Genomic DNA, 19,435 nt, shown 5'->3' on the forward strand with positions numbered 1-19,435 from the left:
CTAAATGGAACATTTGTCTTATGCTCTGTAAGGATTAGAGGTCAATATGAAAAGAGTGAAAGAAAGTTAGAGACAGAAGATGGAGAGAAGTGTTGTGACATGCTGTTACCTGGACATGACAGTCAATGCCATCCTCAATTCCCAGTAGCTGTGGCTATCTGCACAAGACCCACACAAGATCTAGAGTTTTGTCATTCCAATATGGACTCATGAGATGCTATGCCTAGCTGAAGAGATGTGGACAGGTAATTGCTGTAGGAGAAGCCTTGAGGAATCCCTTTTCTTCAGTGATGAGGTCATTGGTAAAATGCCCAAGCCCCATTGAGTAAACTTAATTAATATCATTTGTTTACATGTTAATAATGACAACAAAGTGGAATGAGGACTTGGTAGGAAGGAAAGAGTTTCCTGAGGGAATGAGAGGAAATAAGAGAGAGTAAAGGGGTGAACATAATCAAAGGGTATATATATCTGAATTTGTCAATGAACAAATACAATAATTTTTACCAGAGATGAAGGAGATCTCAGATATCATATGAAAAGAAGAAATGTGGAAGTACAGGGCTTTGTTCAGGTCCACAGGGGAAGATTGCTTGTTCAAAGATATGGCTAGTTTGTAAATTTATTTCCTTTTTAAAAATACTTGTTTAATTACTCTTAATCCACCCGGTTACAAGAGTTATTGTCAAAGCAATGGGATAATTATTCTATTCCTGGTCTTCAGTGGAAGCATGCTTTTCTTTGGAGACTGTAATATAATTATAACTTTCTTCTTTGCTATATACTTTCTGGAGAAGTCCATTATTAAATGTAGTTGTTTACAAATCCTCACTGGTAGCTTCCTGGTTTTCTGAGTTCCATATCAAGAAGCACACATTTCAGGTCTTCTAACTCTGCCTGCATCCCCCAAACTCTTGTCCACTTTGATTTTCCAAGTGTCCATTAGTCCCATCTTTCTCATGATTTATTTTCACCCTTTCAATCTCCTTTCTAGTTCTTTAGGACTTTATCCACATTTACAGCATACATATATACATACGTGCATACAAACCTACACAAGTACATACCTGCATAGATACACAAGTAAACACACAACCCCCCCCCACACGTACTTGCACACACCCCATTGGCTAGAGTTCACATACGAGAGAATAATTTCAAGTTTTGTCTTTCTGTGTTTAGATCACATGTTTAATTTTTCAGATCCATCTACTTTTCATTTTTTTCACTTAACAAGATTATATGTGTGTGTGCACATACATAAGGATAGATAGATGTATAGTGCGTTATCATTATTCATTCATCTGTTAAGGGGCATCTCGGCTAGTGACTTTACTTTTGATTTCATGATTCTCATACTCTTATCTATCTCCTGGCTCCTGGCATCTGCTGAGATTTTTTCAGTCAGCTTGAATGCTGGCTTTTCTGCTCAAGCTCCAATAAAGTTGTGTCCTAACATCTTTTTCAGTCTGCTTTTAAACTCTTTTGTTTTAGAGACTAAGACCCCTGCATGTTGGGTTGATGGCTCAGCAGGAAAGCATACCTGTTGCCTTAGGACAGGACATGTGTTTGGTTCCAGCACCCACAAAGTAGACCATAACCACTTAAAACTCCAACTCTGCGAGATCTGATGCCCTCTTCTGACTTCCAAGAGCAACAGACATGCATGTAGTGCACATACATATGTGCAGCCAAATACTTCTACATGTAAAATAAATCTAAAAGAAATTAAGAGACTGAGACCCACAGGAAATTGTTCAATTGTTGCAAATAAACTTCTGCTAACCTCCTTTTATCCTCTCCTAGAAGCAGTTCTACATGTCCTCCTTCCACTGTTTTTATCATCTCTCTAAATATTGTCACTGTTCCTGAAAGCATCTGACATATAGGGCTCACTCTTTAAGATATTATTAATACACATTTTATTGTGTATTCTTCAAAATATAGCTTAAAGATCACATACATGTACACACAGAGCCAGAACAAGAGAGCCAGAGAGAGAGAGGAGAGACAGAGAGAGAGAGAGAGAGAGAGAGAGAGAGAGAGAGAGAGAGAGAGAGAGAGAGAGAGAGATTTCCTTGGGTCTGTCATTGCTTGTCTCTTTTCATACATGAACCAACACTTTATTCTCAACGATTCTCTCTCTGAAAGTGCAATGCATTATTAATTCCATCTTCTTAAGCAAGTTGCCTGTAATTATAATTGTCTTTCTAAAAAAGAAAATGCAACAGCTGCACCTACTCTGGAAATGGATCCTTGGAGAATGTAATTAAGTTATTTCAATTTGGAAACTGAATATTATCAAGAGCTATGGGATGTATAACCTTAAGGCAGACCTTTCCACCGGATTTTTAATAGTATGTCATTTGCAGAAACCTGGATAACTAGAAAATTAGAATGTAAATTTTTTGCACTCTCCAATCAGAACCTTACTAAATAGGATTATATTACATAATCTTACATACTATAGTTAGAACATTTGGTAGACAACAGAGCTAAGGAAGCTGAAGCCATATGTTTACCCCTATGTGATACTCCATCTACCTTTATTTACTTCGTTCTGTGGTCATGGATTTTCCTCTGTAACTTCTAACAAATACTCAGTAATTATTTCCCGAGTCACACTTATTTGAAAAGAAAGCACTTATAAACGTGTCCTCTCTATATAAAGATTAATTCTAATCATTTAAAAGCTATTTTCTACAGATCATGTTTTCACAGACAGAAAAAGATTATCTTGTGATTCAGAATTTTCTCTAGGGGAGTTAAATTTTAAATATTGTTTATTCTTATGTTTAGACATTTTAAGAAACATGTTAAAATAGTCTCTTTTAAATATTTAACTGCATCTTATTTATTATAATTTTACTTGGATAATGGCCTACATTTTTTTCTGACTGAAATGAAAGAAGTTATGTGTGTTTAGTATAAATCAGTCTAGTTAGTAGAGTATCAGACACACATTTCCTAAGTGGTTAGCATGTGTATGCATAGAATTTAGCAAAAAAATCTCATCCACACTGTAAGAAAACAAAAAGACAGACTGTTTTTTCTGTTACATTTACTATTTGGAAACTTTCTGAAACTCATAGGAAAGTCAGCTTTTCCAGAAAACTAGCTTTTAAGCTCTGAAAGGTAACCTATTCTACAATTTTCTACATGAAAACACTTCATTGGGTCAGCAACAGCAAGTACAATTACAGATAAACAAAGTACCCTGATGTCTGTTGCTACTCCTTTCAAAGAGGACTGAAATCAATTGATGATTCAAAACTAATTTATTTATGGTTTACCTGAACTACATCATTGCACACTGTATGACAGCTGTTGTAGGCATGCTAACAGAAGGAGAACGATCATGAGACCTTAGCCTAAGACAAAGAACAACAGGCTACTAAGGAACATTCAGATCAGAAGGCATGGTCTTCTCCAGGGCACACCACACCAACTGGTTATCCAATATTCTATGATCATCCCTGAAAACATACACTGAAGTAATAGTAAGGATCACATTTTTAATTTTAAAGAAAGAGGACACAAATTTGTAAAAGATCAGTGGAGGTGGGAAATACACAGGAGTGTTCGGAGGGAGAAACAGGAACTGGTGTAATGATATCAAAAAATAATACTGTAAATGTACTTTGACATGAGCTAAACAAAGACAACAGTAGACATGCTAACGGAGAAAGGGAAAAAATAACTCCAGGCCACGAAGACATGGTGACACTAGGAGAGCAAGAATCTTCCCCAGGGAAGAACACACCGATTGGCCAGTCCTGAAAACACACATGCAAGCAAGATTAAACAAACTGAGCAGGGCCTATTTAGAAATCTCTATGTGTATACACATACTTAAAGGAATATAAAAACAATAAAAGTGAGGCAATGTATTTGAATGAGACCAGGAAAGGTTATATTAGAAGGCTTGAATTCAGGAAAGAAAAATGGAAAATATTGTAATAACAGGATAATTAAACATATTAAAATAAAAGAAGTAATTCAAAACATAAATATATCCAATTTGTGTGGGTAGAGTTGGCAAAAAATTGTTACCATTCAGTATTAATGGAAGAATAGCTGCTACTAAGGTAATACAGCTTTTGACAGAACAATATAGGTGATGAAGAATAAAAATTAATCATAAATTGGTTTTAATACCACAGTTAAAGATAATAACTAGATTTCCTGGATAACAGACAAATAATCATATAGTATCAATTAAATTCTTAGAAGGAAGGGAGCCACTTGGCTTGGCTACTCTTACATGACCTAGAGAAGTATGAAGGCACTGGAGAACTAAACATTTTAGATCCATGTTGATAAGTGGATAATATAAAGTAATGTCACAGTTATGTCACAAATAGGATGATAGAACACAATCATAAATAACACTTGATTCCACTCTGCGGAACATGAAGTGTGGTAATGACAGAGACAGTGGCTCTGGGCAAGCAAAGTAAAGAAGTTCAAAGGTAAAAATAAAACAGGAATGGAATACAGGGGAGATGGTACATTGAAGAAAGCCCATGCTGGACAAGCCTGAAAGCATGCTCTCAATCCTTGGCATGGCCTAAAAGCTAGGCACAGCGATGTGCATCTTGAATCCCAATCCTGCCACGGTAGATGGTTGGTAAATACAAATATTTGGCTTTTGACAACTCAAAGGCCAGCCAGAGCAGCATAACCAGTGAAATTCAGGTTCAGTGAAAGACCCTGGTGTGTGGTTGGTGGTTTTGATTATTGTATGTTTGTTTTATTTTATTGTACCTTAAAAGGAAAGAGAGCTAATGAAGAAGACCCCCAGTGTCCAGCTCTAGGCTCTCTCTATGCAGAGGTACCCACAAACATATGGCTCACTACCACCACCACACAAACACACACATTCTCTCCTATCCCTGGCCCCCTCACATACACAGAAATGAAAGAAGAGGCAAAATTACATTGACTATTTGCTAATTGACTGAAAAAAAGCAATGACAGAAACCAAAACTTCTGGCCAGTTTTAACATTCAAACTCATTTGTTGGTGAAATAAGGAATTTATATTTCCAACACCAGATCTTTTTTTAATTAAAAAAATGTTATTTATTTTACATACCAAAAATCCCCCTCTTCCTTCCTTCCATCCCTCCTGTCTCCCCCTCCCAACCCACTCCCATTCTCTCCTACAAGAAGGTAAGGCCTCCCATGGGGAGGTACATTTAGTAGAGGCAAGTTCAAGCCCCTCCCCCTGCCTCAAGCCTGCCAGCACAAGATGTTATCTTTGGTTTCTGAGATACTAGATTGACATTGCTATGAAAATACTATCCAAAAAATAAAGGAGAGACTGTGAAATCACCAAAAACAATTAAAATGAATTGAGAATACTTTATTCACACAGGCATGGTCAGAAGCCTGAAGACATTCCCAACACATATTGAGCTGAATCACTATTCTGCACTCAGTGCCCATGCAGAATCCTTCTTAAAAATCACATCGTCTCTGGTCTATACATAACCCAAGGATAGCATTTCTATAGACACTGATATGATTGTAGCCCACCACAGGTATATTGTGAATCATCAGCAAAAGAGTTCTTCACGGCGATGTGGTATACTACAACTTGTCCTATCAAGACAAACTAAAGGATAAACAGTCTCTTTTAGCACAAGTCCTTATACATATCCACCATGTTTAAGATGCTTCCATGTAAATAATTTCAACTTGCCTCATTAATCATGGAAGATGTTCTGTGTCCCACACATTCTATTACAAGTATTAATCATGATTGTTCAGCCTACTTTTCATTAAAATACATGAGCATGAAACCTAAATAGTATCATAACTTTCTTATCATTATTCATCTACTTTTAGATAAGTCTGAGGGATTTAATAGCCTCACTTGCAGTTAAGCCTTGAACACCCATGTTAGCATTAGATGGAGGTGGAAATCTTCATTTTAAAGTCCATTTTCCTCTGTGGGGAAAGCTAATTTGAAAATATCATGAGTTAGCTAAAAGCACTGCCTCACTTTTCTTATTCTTTTCAGAGATTAACAGCTAAGTAGAATGCTCCTAAAAATCCCATCTACATGTAAATGCTCCGGAAAGTGGCACACACAGTTCACCTTCAGAAACACACTTCTGTTTGTGGGAGACCTAGCCAAGGCTCTTCAATCAAAGGAGACTAAGCTGACATGGCTACCAACAAATTTATCTGTGATAATTTCTGGAACAACCAAGACTGTTGAACCAAGTTTTGTGAGAAAATATTTTGTGTGGTATACAGTTTATTTTAAGACTTAAAGAAAGAAAAATTCTACACTGGGCATTTGTCATTATTCTGATATTTTATACTTAGTACTGTTTAAATAAATATTTCAATGCAATTTGTACAATTAATATTTTGTTGAATAATTATTATTCTTGTATTTGAGCACAGTCTTCAAATTTGATAACAGTGAATGATTGCTTTCTATGATTTCAGCTACCTGTCATCAAATTAGTCTGAACAGACTACATTAAAAATTTTAAAAAACAAGTATTCAAAAGTTTTGGTTAAATATTATATTACACTAAACATGTTTTTAGATATCATTAATTTCTCAACATTCCTAATCTACAAATCAAATTTTACTAGGTTTTTCAAACATGGCCACTGATGGTATCCCTAGGACTCAGTTCCAAGGCATTTTCCAGCATACATATTCCCCAATTGGAAGATACTCAAGGAATTTATGTAGGAAATAACTAAGTCATCTTGTGTGATCTTATATAAAATGCCACAGCACTTGTATGCCAACTGTGCATATCCCTCACAGCCTTACTAAGTTATTAGAATGCATCACAAGTACTGTGTGAATAGTGATTATTCTTTTATTGATAGAATAATTACAAGAAGCAGAAGTCAGTATATATGCAGAAAGACATGTGGTTGTTGCTATTTCAAATATTCCAGTCTGACTTTGATGCTTATCTTCATGTATAACCCACTGATAGAGCCAGCAACAGGTGACCTAATATTAGTATATGGAGGACTCACTGCTATATGTTTTCAGACAACTGTTGAGATTATTAGAACATACATTGTGGCAAGTACTGTCATAATATTGAACATGTGTCTGTGAGAGTAAAAGTAAATTGGCAGTTCTCAAATAAGCATCACTTAATACTTTAGAATATATAATATTTTTATGTTCATATGTTTGAGACAAATCAACTAGTAAGAAACAGTCTCATTAACCCCACCTGACCCTGCTTACCTGAGATGCTAGTGTTGATTGATGGCTGCTGGTATAGGGAGAGTCATTGCTTGAGGGACAAAGATCCTTTGAGGATATGAGTGTGTGTATGTGGATCCATAGGAACAGATTAATTACCTTTGAATTCATAAAATTAAACATTTCAAAAGCTAAAAATTTATCTAAAAATTTTTTTTGAAGAAGAAAAAAACCATTTCTGATATGAAAAGATATGACACTGGCACAGGCTAAACTTATAAAAGGTGTTACGGTGAAGGCAAAAAAAAGTTTATAGTATATAACTTCCACAACAGGTGAGTAAATGAAGAATAAGTTTTGTACAAATTAATTGGAGTTAACTTTTCACAGAATTGATCTATTTAAATGAATGAATTTACCACACTTCATAGTAGTTTGTTAAAGTTGTAGAAAATAACATATATTATGAAAACTTAATTTCCATATATTTAAGGGAATGTCACTATTTTCCATTAGCTTGTACTTCTTGTAAAATGAGTTTTCAGAAATAAGTACATCATATTAACTCATAGGTGAGCTATATGGACAAATATCAGTATAATTAGCAGCTACACACTTGATTTCAAGTCCCTTCTTTCCATATCCTAGCAATGCCCAATGGGTAACCTCGATTTCATTCTTCTTTGTCATAATGTCACATAGCCTATTGAATCCTTTGCCTGGTTGTCCCACTTGACAACTAAGTTGTGCATGTTGAAGAAATTTCATTCAAACTCCCAACATCCTGCTGCTAAAGATCACATTGTGAAAAACCTCAAACAGATTCAGAGCATTGTGAAGGTTTCCTCCAATTCTTCAGTTGTCTTTATCTTGAATGAATCCAGGTCTCCAGCACAAACCTATCATCTCTCATTTTTGTCACATGGCTTTGTCATTTTCTTTAGATGGAAACCAGAAACTTCTAGAAAGGATGTGGCAATATTTCAGTCCCGACAATATAAACTCACATATGCCAACTCTTTATCCTTTCCTCCTACCAAAATGGTAGCAGTGTATTCTGTCGGAACTAAGACCAATCACCAGGTCATACATTGCAGGGAATTTAGTAATTCATGCATTGAGCTTTAGGATTACATTTGAGAAAACACATAGATGAAAGGAGTAAGTAAGAATAGAAACATTAGAGTTTCAGACTCTGTATAATATTCCTGATAGTGTTTTTATACAGGTGGAGGGAAGTGATGGGGACAAGGAATTCAGGTTGCTGTACCTGAGACCTCCTTAGGGAGCATGAGTGTACACAGTCTTTGATAAATACATTTGGCTAAATAAGGCCAGAAAGTGAGCATACCATTTTATATAATCACTTGATATGTCAACACTCTGCAAAGATATCTAAAACAAGCACAAAAGATGGAAGATTTATTTTGACTCATAATTTGAAATAGTGAAGTAGACATGGGGTAAGTTCATGTGGTCTGGACCAGTGGGCATGAAATGACTTGATCACATCCCAGGGGATCAGGAAAGAGAGAGTGTTCATTGGAACTGGGGCAACCCACTGCCTGCGACTGTCCACTGGATCCTATTGATTGCACAGTCTTCCCAAATGGTGATACAATTTGGGGAAAAATACTGAAAGACAGCAAGCAATGTACAAATCTAATAAAACTACAACAGGTGTACACAATATCTTTGAAATTTAAATGTGTCATTCTTCAAATTTAATACTTCATATAGGTAAATTAATTATAAGTTAAATAGCTATACAGACATTTACTTACTTGTATGGATCTGCTTGGTATTCAGAACTGCATTGTAGTCCATGGAGATCCAACAGTATATATAAGAGGTAATTCTGTTTCTATTTAAACAGAATCTGACTACATAGCTCAGATTGTCCTTGAAATTGTGATCATCCTTTTCTTATTGTCCAGAGTGATAGGACTGTAGGATATGCCACTATGCAAAATTTGAGCTCTGATATTTTGGAGTGAGAAAAACCAAGTATTTTTTTTTATGCAGCACACTAATAATTGGAAAGCTCTATACTGTCATTAATAATCAGGAAAATATTTTTAAATTTTACTAATGCTTATTCATATAATTGTCTTTACATAAGAGATACAAACTATACTTCCTAATAAATAACATTTTGTATCTAAAATAAAATGATAAAATTTTGCATTTGTATGGATCTTACTTTGCTATAAAATTTGGAAAATATTCTTTCCATTTTTGTCTGATATATGTTGATTTTAATTTCATCTTTATATAATTATTTCCCTCATCATCAAGGAAGCCTTAGATAAACTGACATTTTTTTTTGTTACACTGAAAAGTGAATTCTCCTTAAAACAAACAAAAATAAATAAAATAAAAACAATAGATTAACCATATTGGTCAATATCAGCTTAGAGAATTTCTATTTGATGGAATGGTAGATTTATATACTAACACAAAGTGTAGTAGTTACTGATGGCTAAATGCAATATTTTAAAGCATCAATATGTTAATAAATTTATACACCAACATTAATTAATTTTATTGATTTTTACATATGTGAATACAAACACACCACACTTTAAATTCCCAAATTATTCATAATAATCGATTTGTGAAAAGGTAAGCTGCAGAAGGCGTGGACAGATTAGGATTTGAATTAGTGCTCCAGAGAAGGCTCAGCATTGAAAAGCACTTGCTGCTCTTTCAGAAGGCTTCAGTTCCCCTCACCCACAGCTCTGCTCACAGCTATCTGTCCCTCCAGTTCCAAGGAATTCAGTGCCCTTTTCTAGCTTCTGGGGATTTAGGCGGGCACTAAAACACACATGCTGCTTAGATGCACACGGAGGCAAAATATACGTACATATATAAAAAATAAAAATGATAATTAAAATACATTAATAGTACTAAATTCTATTTTAATTAGAGTTGGGAACATGATTTAGTTGGTGTAATGTTTGCTGTGCAGGCACGGGGAACTGACTTCAATCCCCAGTACCCACAGCAAAAACTGGATGTATCAGTGTGCACCTGTAACTTTAATGCTGAGAAATAGGAGACACAGACATCTCTGGACAGAAACTTGACTGGTTGGCAAGTCTAGCCAGATCTATGGCAAACTGTAGATTTGGTGAGGGATACTTTCTCAAAAAAAAAAAAAAAAGTTTGGAGCTTGATTGAGAAAGACAAATAATGTCAAATTTTGGTCTACACTGAGAAGTGGGGGGGGGAGAAGAAGAGGGAGAAGGAGAGAGAGAGAGAATGGGGATAGATTGGGCCCTCTGTGTAATCCACTGTACACTTCTTTCTTCCTTTTCAAAAGAGGCACCTGGGCAGAAGGCTTTTATCAGGCTTTTTAACCTCTTAAATCCCCTCATTTTATTAGAAATATTTTAAGCTCATCTGAAAAGCTGCAAACATGTCAAAAGAGTTTCATCAGTGCCTTATGACTTTTTTTCTCTGTCCTTCAGAATGCCTAGACTGTAAACTTAGTAGCTCAGTCTTGTAACATAATATGATCTTGGCAATAAAAGCTGCCTACAAATGCAACAATAACACAAATGCATCATGAACATTTGATACTACTGGTCCTGCATAAAATGCTTGCAAATCCTCTTTAAAATGTTTCATTGTAAAACAAAAGTGTATGCCTTATCTAAACCTATTGTGTTTGTTTCCATGCATTGGATTTATTTTTCTTTTTATCTAATCAAGAATAATGAATGTTGTTTCAATAAAATATAATCAATAAATATCAGGAAAAACCAGACTTTCGTCTTATTTCTATTTTATGAGACAACAGAACTGCTTATTAATTTCACAATTAAACATAACCTGTTTAAGATGTAAAAGTATGTGTTTCTAAGAATTATGTATAACTTAAGATTCCATCTCTAAGATTTTGTTATTTTCCTAAAATTGAATGCATAAAGAGGACCAAGAAAGAGAGCAAATGATTACCAAGAAAACTGAAAAAAATTGAGAAGAGTAAAGAGTAAATAGAAAAGGAGTAAATCCCACAGTAGTGAACAAATACAATAGACGGGCTGCAGAAAAACCCGAGGAGACCAAGAGATGTATAGAAAAGCTGAGAGTAGAAAGACCATGTATGAAAGTCAGAAAAGATAGAGTCAGAAAATAATGAGAAAGTGTTGAGCAAAGGACTTCAGTGTCACAGAACTAACAAGATCAAATGTTGCAGATAAACCAAATTCAGAGAAGTATTAAGTTAGGAACTGAAAAGTTGTTGGTCATTTTGTGAAATGTATTTACAATGAAATAATGGGAACAAACCAAGTTAGATCTACTTGAAGATTGATCAGTCTGATGGCAAAACTTGATGGCATAGAAGAAATTAGGAAAATCAGCACCATGATCTTGAGTAGGTGAGAAAGAAACAGGTTTGATGTATAACTGGAAGCAATGTCTGGAGATGGCAACCAGTCTTGATTGGAAATCTACAAGTAAATTTATCAGCATGTATCTGAATGTTAAGCAACATTTTAACCAAAAAATAAATATAAATGTGTGAAATAATCCATGTTAATCAAAATATATTACATGCATTACTTAATTCTTAATTTAAATGAGGTTAACATATATTTTCTTTGGTATAAAATATGAATTTTCTTTTCTCTTTTATACTCTGATCTTGAAAACTATAGTCATTCTTTTAACTCCATATAGCATTTAGGTTTTTAAAAACTTATGAATTTTTATTCCTGTTTTAAACTACTTGTCATAATTCAGTCACACACTCACAAAACTGAGGAATATTCTCACAAAAATCTGGCTTGAAATAGGATTCAGCTAACATGCCAAACTGGACTCTATTTTCTTCTGAACTCCAAGTGTTAATAAGTTTTTCTAACTTTCTTTCATTAGTTACAGCCCTTCTGCTGTCTAGTCTAAAAGCATCACTGTTATAGAATCCTTCACTCTGAGTTGTCATATTGAGCCCAATGACCTTTGCTACCACTTTCTTTCCCATGTGACCTCATTCCCATTTCTTCGTACGTCTTTCATAAAAAAAATTCCCGAATAGGTTAGTTTAGATGAACTCTCCACTCCATCTTCACTTTGTCTTAATACAACTCCAGTTAAACTCACTCATAAACTTGATTTCATTATAATTTCCATGTTCTGTGACACCCCATTACAAAACTAGTGGTCAGTTTGAAAGTTTATTTTTTTTTTAGATTATCACCCATATTTGAAGACAAAGAAATTGTTTGCAATTTTAATCAGAAGAAGATCAAAGCCTCACTGTTTACTCATCCCCTCCCTGGAACTCTATGATGAATTGAGAATGTTATAGAACCAAGACATATCTGTATGGAAGAATCCTTAAAACAATGCCACCTGAAATAAAATGTGTCATTTTCATGATTGGTTCACAAACATATAATGGATTATACAGTTGATTAATGTACTTTTATTTGGTTACAGTTTGGTGGATTTGTTGTTTGTTTTGCGTTTGTTTTTTTGTTTGTTTTTTTTTTTGAGAGTTTTATTTTCTTGGTTTTGTTTCTGTTGTGTTTTTGTTTGGTTTTGAGAAAGAACTTAGAGTTGGATGATTAGAGACAAGGAGAGGATCTGGAAGGACCTGGGGGAAGGGAAGAATATAATAAAGTATATTTTATGTTAAAAATTACTTTAAATAATAAAAATTATAATAAAAAAGAAATTAATACTACCAAGTGATCTGCTGATTCAATACAATCCTAATCAAAATTCCAATGTCATTATAATAGTAATGAGAAAACATGGAAAATTCATATGGCATCATAAGATCATGGAAAGCCAAAATGATGTTGAGCAAAAAGGAAAAGTAAGGAAATATCACAACACCTGATTCCAAATTGTATTATAGGACCATATTAATAAAGACCATATGCTACCAGCATATACACATTAGACATGAAGTGCTGTAATGGAGCAAGATATAAACCCCCACAGCTATGATTCTCAAGTTTTTATTAAACTAAAATTATATACTAGACAAAAGTCAGCATCTTCAACAAACAATGCTAAAAAATGTGGATATCCACATTTGATTAATGAAACTAAACACCTATGTTCTTTGGAAGAGTTGCCAGAGTGGCCAGAGTGGCCAGTGCTCTTAACCACTGGGACATCCCTCCAGGCACACAAAGAAGTATCTTTACCAAGGTTAATAGGGATATACTGATCTAGAGAATAGAAGAATTAGATTTAGTTTCTCGAGTTCAGTGGACACAAAAGACCAATTGCCATGAGACTATTTCTCTTTTCTTCATTACATCAAGAACATGAACACTTTTCAAGCATGAATGGGTTGGCTTTTGTATCAGAAATAATAAAAATGATTAGAAAATCTATTATACCATTATTTTGCTTTACATGAACTAAATATGAATCTTTGTAGAATGGTAAATTCTAAACTAGTTTTCTTTAAATCCTCTACTGATTTAAACTAGGGTTAGCTCATGTCTCATTGTATTCTCACACAAAATTATTGTGGAAAAGGAGAGAAACACATAAATATATCTATCAAAATCCTGAAAGTAGGCCGGGTGGTGGTGGCGTACACATTTAATCCCAGCACTCAGGAGGCAGAGCCAGGCAGATCTCTGTGAGTTCGAGGCAAGCCTGGTCTACAGAGTAAGATCCAGGACAGGCACCAAAACTACACAGAAAAACCCTGTCTCAAAAAGCCAAAGGAAAAAAAATCCTGAAATGGAGAAGAAAAAACACAGCTATGAATAGATAAGCTATCTTTGTTGTCTATTAAATGGTAGCATTTCTGATGGAAATACATTACAGATTATTGGAAGCCCAGTGAACTGCAAATTTCTCAAGCATGTACCTAACTTTCTTTGTCAGGTAACAGTGGAGGTTTGGGGGCACTATCCGATTTACATTCATCCTGCTTTCTCTGTGTTATATATTATTCTCTAAAATAATACCCTACCTCTTTGAATGCACCTGTTTAGTCCTCCTTTCAAGATTATCTTCTCAAGCTCAGGCAACATTGCAGATCTCCAAATTCATTCTTCGTATCCCTCTCTTCACATCCCATTGTTTCTGTCTAGCTACTTTCATTGATCTATCTTCAATTTTTGATGAAATCATATAAACATCAATGTTACATGTCTTTTTGAAATTTCTGATTTTTTTATTTGTTATATAATTTCAATATTATGTTTCAAAGCAACTTCAAACTCCTGTATCTAATGCCAATCTCAGGGTGTATAGGGTCTCAATTATAAAGTTGACTTTCATTCAACAGGGTCCATATTGTAAACTATCATCACTATATTCACCACTTACTTAAGTCAACCACACAAGTTTCTATTTCAATACTACCTTCTTTCCCATAACTAAACATTTTCAGAATAATTTTCATTCTAATTCTAGTTACACCGTAATTTCCTGTGCTCCTTCGTCTCTAGTGACTGTACTTCCTTGTAGGATTCCTGTAGTCACTCCTTAAGTAACACTCCTATAGCTAATCAAGCCACACTTAGAATCAATTTCTACACTTCATAAGACATTTCATAAGACAATTCATTTGACATTTCAGACTTGTGGATTTAACTGTTTCAGGTAAATCCACACTGCTCTGAGACACACTTTCCATGACTCCAAATGTTCCCTCTATTCTAGTGTGGCTAGATATTCACTTCCCCATTGATCACTTATCATTCTTTCAGTCAAAATTATCCTCAAAACAGTACATGAAAATTTGAAAACAATATAAACAAAGACTTTATTTAAAGTATATTACTCCCAACAAGCATCTTTTGAAAGCAAAATGCTCATTAGACCATGTCTTTAATCTCTAAACAAAAATTCCATCTTCAAACAAACTTGTCTTCAGATAAGTAAATGATCTGTGAATGCAAATTAAGGAAAGTTATTGCTAAGACTACACACTTAATTTTAAAGCATGCTAAGTTTGGACTAGCATGATGAAGAAAGGCACTATAAGTGGCTGGAAGAACAGAATTGATTTCCTTACCATAATAACATACTGACTATCTTTACTGACCCAGTGACATTAATAGTGATGAAAAGCTGACTGTCAAAATTCTATTGTCACATCAGCACCTCAATCCAAAAAGTATCCCTCAGTTCTGACAATGCTTTTTTTATAATTTTTTCAAAAAAGCCACATAATCCTTTAAATACTCAGATCTTACAGCTACAGACAAAGCTTGGTGTTCCCCACTTTGCTTCAGACAATGACACCAATACTAACTAGCATAAATCAAGTTATCCACTTACCATATTGTAGGTGGCTCAGAACCTTCTATTTCTAGGTAATCGTATTTTTCTTCCATTTGGAAATCAGTAAATATAAGTGAAATGGTGTCCCCTGGCTCTGCCACAATGGTCCACGTGCAGTCTGCATTGTTATGGTATTCATTAGGAAAACCCGGGCTGGATATGATGCCACTGGATCCTCTCATGGTTCCTCCACAAGCATCTTCAGCTGTTAAAAACAGTAAGAATACATTAAAATCCCATTATTATGGTGAGTTTAACTGAGTCAATTCAGTGTGTTTATTATACATTAAAATAACAGTCCAAATTTGATATCCATTTAAGTCTGTGAGAAATCGTTCTGTTTCATATATAAATATAAACCACATCTTGAAAATTTATAACTACTGTTTGAAATAGACATGTACATAAAGTGAAAAAAGAAACTACCCTCTAGATTTAGGTCCCTGTATAATAAAATCCAGTTTATTTTCATAGTTAAATGACAAAGAAATGTGTTTCTTAAATGAGAAAACAGTTAATCCTTTCACCCATTTTTGGTGGTTGTAGAATGTCTTTATTTATTTTTGTTTGTTTGTTTTTTGTTTTTTCGAGACAGGGTTTCTCTGCGTAGCTTTGCGCCTTTCCTGGAGCTCACTTGGTAGCCCAGGCTGGCCTCGAACTCACAGAGATCCGCCTGGCTCTGCCTCCTGAGTGCTGGGATTAAAGGCATGCGCCACCACCGCCCGGCGAATGTCTTTATTTTTAATGTGTTTATACATAAAGTAAGATCTGAGTGATGAGGCAATATAATATAGTTTAGAGTGTACTGTGCCAAAGCCTATTGAAAAATATTGGTGGGGGCACACTTGAAATAAAAGTATATATATTGCATACACAGGATAATTTAATTAAATGGGAATAATAATTAATAATTAATTCTCAGGAAATCTATCCTCTGTAAGTCTGTAATACAATGCACATATTTTCTAATACACACCTGAAATATATACATGTATATGTAAACATTTACATATATACAGATGTACATTAATGTAACTTTGCAGTGGAATTTCAATTTTGAGCTATAATCTGATTTGTATATAAGATTTCACATAGATCCCACACTTAGGTTGATAGTATGTACTATGAGAGAGTGTTTACATGAGCATCTGAGTCAATCTGAGACTATGAGAGAAAAGATTGCATCATCCTAAAGAAATTGAAGCTAGAATATTTGCCTATCATATCTCTGTTTAGGCCAATCAAACTAATAGGTTACATATTTACTTGTGCGGTAAATTGCATTATAATTTATGCTGTTGCTTTTACCAGTTCAGGGAACTCCTTTAGTGTAAGTCATTGGAGGAAATGTCCATTTCTATAATGACCAATAACTATTTGATATGATGGAGCACCTCAGAGCTTTATTTTTTTTAATTTAACTCCATAATGGAAAGGGAATACATGATGATGTTAGTGGGAACAACATCATTACTACCTTGTATGAATCAAATTGCACTAACATTTTCTACCTCATTCTTCATACACTTAGCAGCATAATTTATCACCTCACTGAAGACACATTTAACTCTCATCACACATTATTGTAAATGTGATGCACGTTCTTATGTCTTTATTGCATGGTATCTATAATTTTTTTGTTATTTTTAAAGATTATTCTATAATTACATAATTACCCCTTCCCATTATTCCTCCAAACATCCTTATACACCTTTCTATGAGGATAAACTAGTGGTCTTGTCTAGTCCTTGTGCCATATTGCTATACCTTCTTTATTACCAAAATATATATAACACAATTAAGAAAACATATGCAACAACAATTAAGAAAAAGAGTCCATGAATTTGAAAAAGAGCAAGAATGAATATGTAGGAAGATTGAGGGGAGGGGCAAGAGAAGGGGAAGTGATGCAATTATAGTATAATCCCCAAGTACCTAAAAGAAAAATTTTAAAGGGAATTCCATAGAACTATTTCTTCAGAACCTCTAAATAAGGCAGGAAGTTACATTGTTAATTGTAATTGAAATATAATTGACATTTAAATTATATTCATTTGGCCATTTGTTTGTAGTATTCACTGGTATTTACTAAACATCAAAAGAAACCATACAAATCTATGTAGCTACAAAACTGATCAAAAGTTACTACCAGCCTTGGTCTCATGCAATAATCTATCTTGTAATGAGGCAAACACAAAGGAAATAAGAAACATGCTATTACATTTCTGTAAATAGTGATAGCAACAGTGATAACAATAATAGTAGGGTTTTTCTTGATTTACTGTGCATTCCAGTATATTAAAATATCAGTCTTAGTATTTTCAAAACATTAGTTTGACATTTATAGTCATGTTTGAAGAAATGTTATCAAAACAAATAGAATTAGAATAGTCTCATTAGGAGATTATTACAAAGTTTGTAACAGCTCTACTTTGTTCTAAATTTATTGGTCAAAATTTTCAAAGTGTATTAAAATATTATGCATGTAATATATTCATGCAGATATCCCATGAGCCACAGGTGGGCAAATATGTTAGGAAGCTTTTAAAATCTGTGCTCTAGAATGTAGAGAAAACACCAAGCTAGCCACGTAGAATCAACAATGGCAATGTGACTTTGAAGAAAAAGGAAAACAGACAAAAAAGAAAAATTGAAAAAAGTAAAATTGCTTTGGACTTGAGACTATTGCAATTATTTGAAGCAAGAACATGAGTCCTTTCCTAATTTTTTAATATTAGTTAAAATTAAAATTAAAATCCTTTTGATTAACAATTAAAATTGTCATTTTTATTTGATTTAATACTATAATATAAATCTATTATCAAAGAATTTTCACTTCAATACTATTTAACTCAATTGATGTTTGTGAACTTTTAATAATAATGCTAATCTCTATATTCCAAGCAGGGTGAAGGACACTAGTAATTATTTGCAATTTAAAAGAAAGTAAAAAATTTATTTCAGTATATTTTTGCTTGTGTACTTTACCTAAAATTAAATATTTATTTACTTAAATATCTGAAATGCTCATTTTGATACCGATAATTAGTCACCTTGAATTTTGCATGAGACCACACAATTCACTTAGGATAATATGAATTGTAACTTCTCAGAAGTATAGCTGTAAAGATAAAGAAAACATGGCTTCAAACATCAACAAGATCACTTTTCTGTAATGCATCTTTTCAGGCACTGCTCTCATACTGTGTTCTGCCCTGCTATTAGTTTCTTCTGGCATTGCTTATGGTGGGAGTGGGATACGGGAAATAGGACAAATGGACTGTGAATTTTAGGAGATGAGTCTTCACGGCCAATTGCAGATGCTAAGCATATAGTCCAGCATCAGACCTGACCATGGGATGTGTCTCTGCAACTCTCCCTAGCTGAATCACAAACTCCTATTAGCAATCAAGTGAAACTGGCATCTGTGAGCCTTATTGTTCCTTCCTATGATAGGCATCTCTTTTGTGTGCCTCCTAATTAGATTACTGAGACATTAGTGATTATATACAGGAAATAGAAGCTCATTTTGTTACAACAATACTTATAATTAATAACCTAACTGTATGAATCCATTGTTTAAAAGGAAATCCTTCATATAGACAAGAAATTACAACTAAATAGTACACACCATCTAGAATGCTAGTTTTACATTTTACAAGTTACATTATTTTTTCTGACATTTAAGGGGGAAATATAATTTTTAAAAAACACTGAAGGAACAATAAGAGTTCATTCAAACTCTATTTTTTCAGTGTTTCTATGAATTATGTTAATTTTCATAAATTGATTATGAGGACATTGAGGTACAGTTGGGCACATTGCCCAGAGAAATATTTTATAAGGTGATCCATATTCATTACTCTCTTATTTTCTAGATATTATGGTCTTGAGAAACTATTAAGGCTATATAGTGAAGATAGAAGTATTATAAATAGGGTTAGTATTTAAAATAGCTGCCTTC

The 19,435-nt window shown here is 34.0% G+C and overlaps 1 protein-coding gene across 6 annotated transcripts in view; it reads right to left on the bottom strand.

Annotated features, from left to right (window-relative positions):
* The window catches only part of Csmd3 (CUB and Sushi multiple domains 3), a 1,154,880-nt gene that overhangs the window by 818,250 nt on the left and 317,195 nt on the right, over positions 1–19,435 (bottom strand). For all 6 annotated transcript variants that reach the window (XM_028867965.2, XM_028867960.2, XM_028867959.2 and 3 more), the window contains exon 5: positions 15,469–15,676. In XM_028867965.2, coding sequence (XP_028723798.1) covers positions 15,469–15,676 — 208 coding nt within the window. The remainder of the gene's footprint in view (positions 1–15,468; positions 15,677–19,435) is intronic.

Source organism: Peromyscus leucopus, chromosome 20 (assembly GCF_004664715.2).
Source record: "Peromyscus leucopus breed LL Stock chromosome 20, UCI_PerLeu_2.1, whole genome shotgun sequence".
Taxonomy (NCBI): Eukaryota; Metazoa; Chordata; class Mammalia; order Rodentia; family Cricetidae; genus Peromyscus; species Peromyscus leucopus.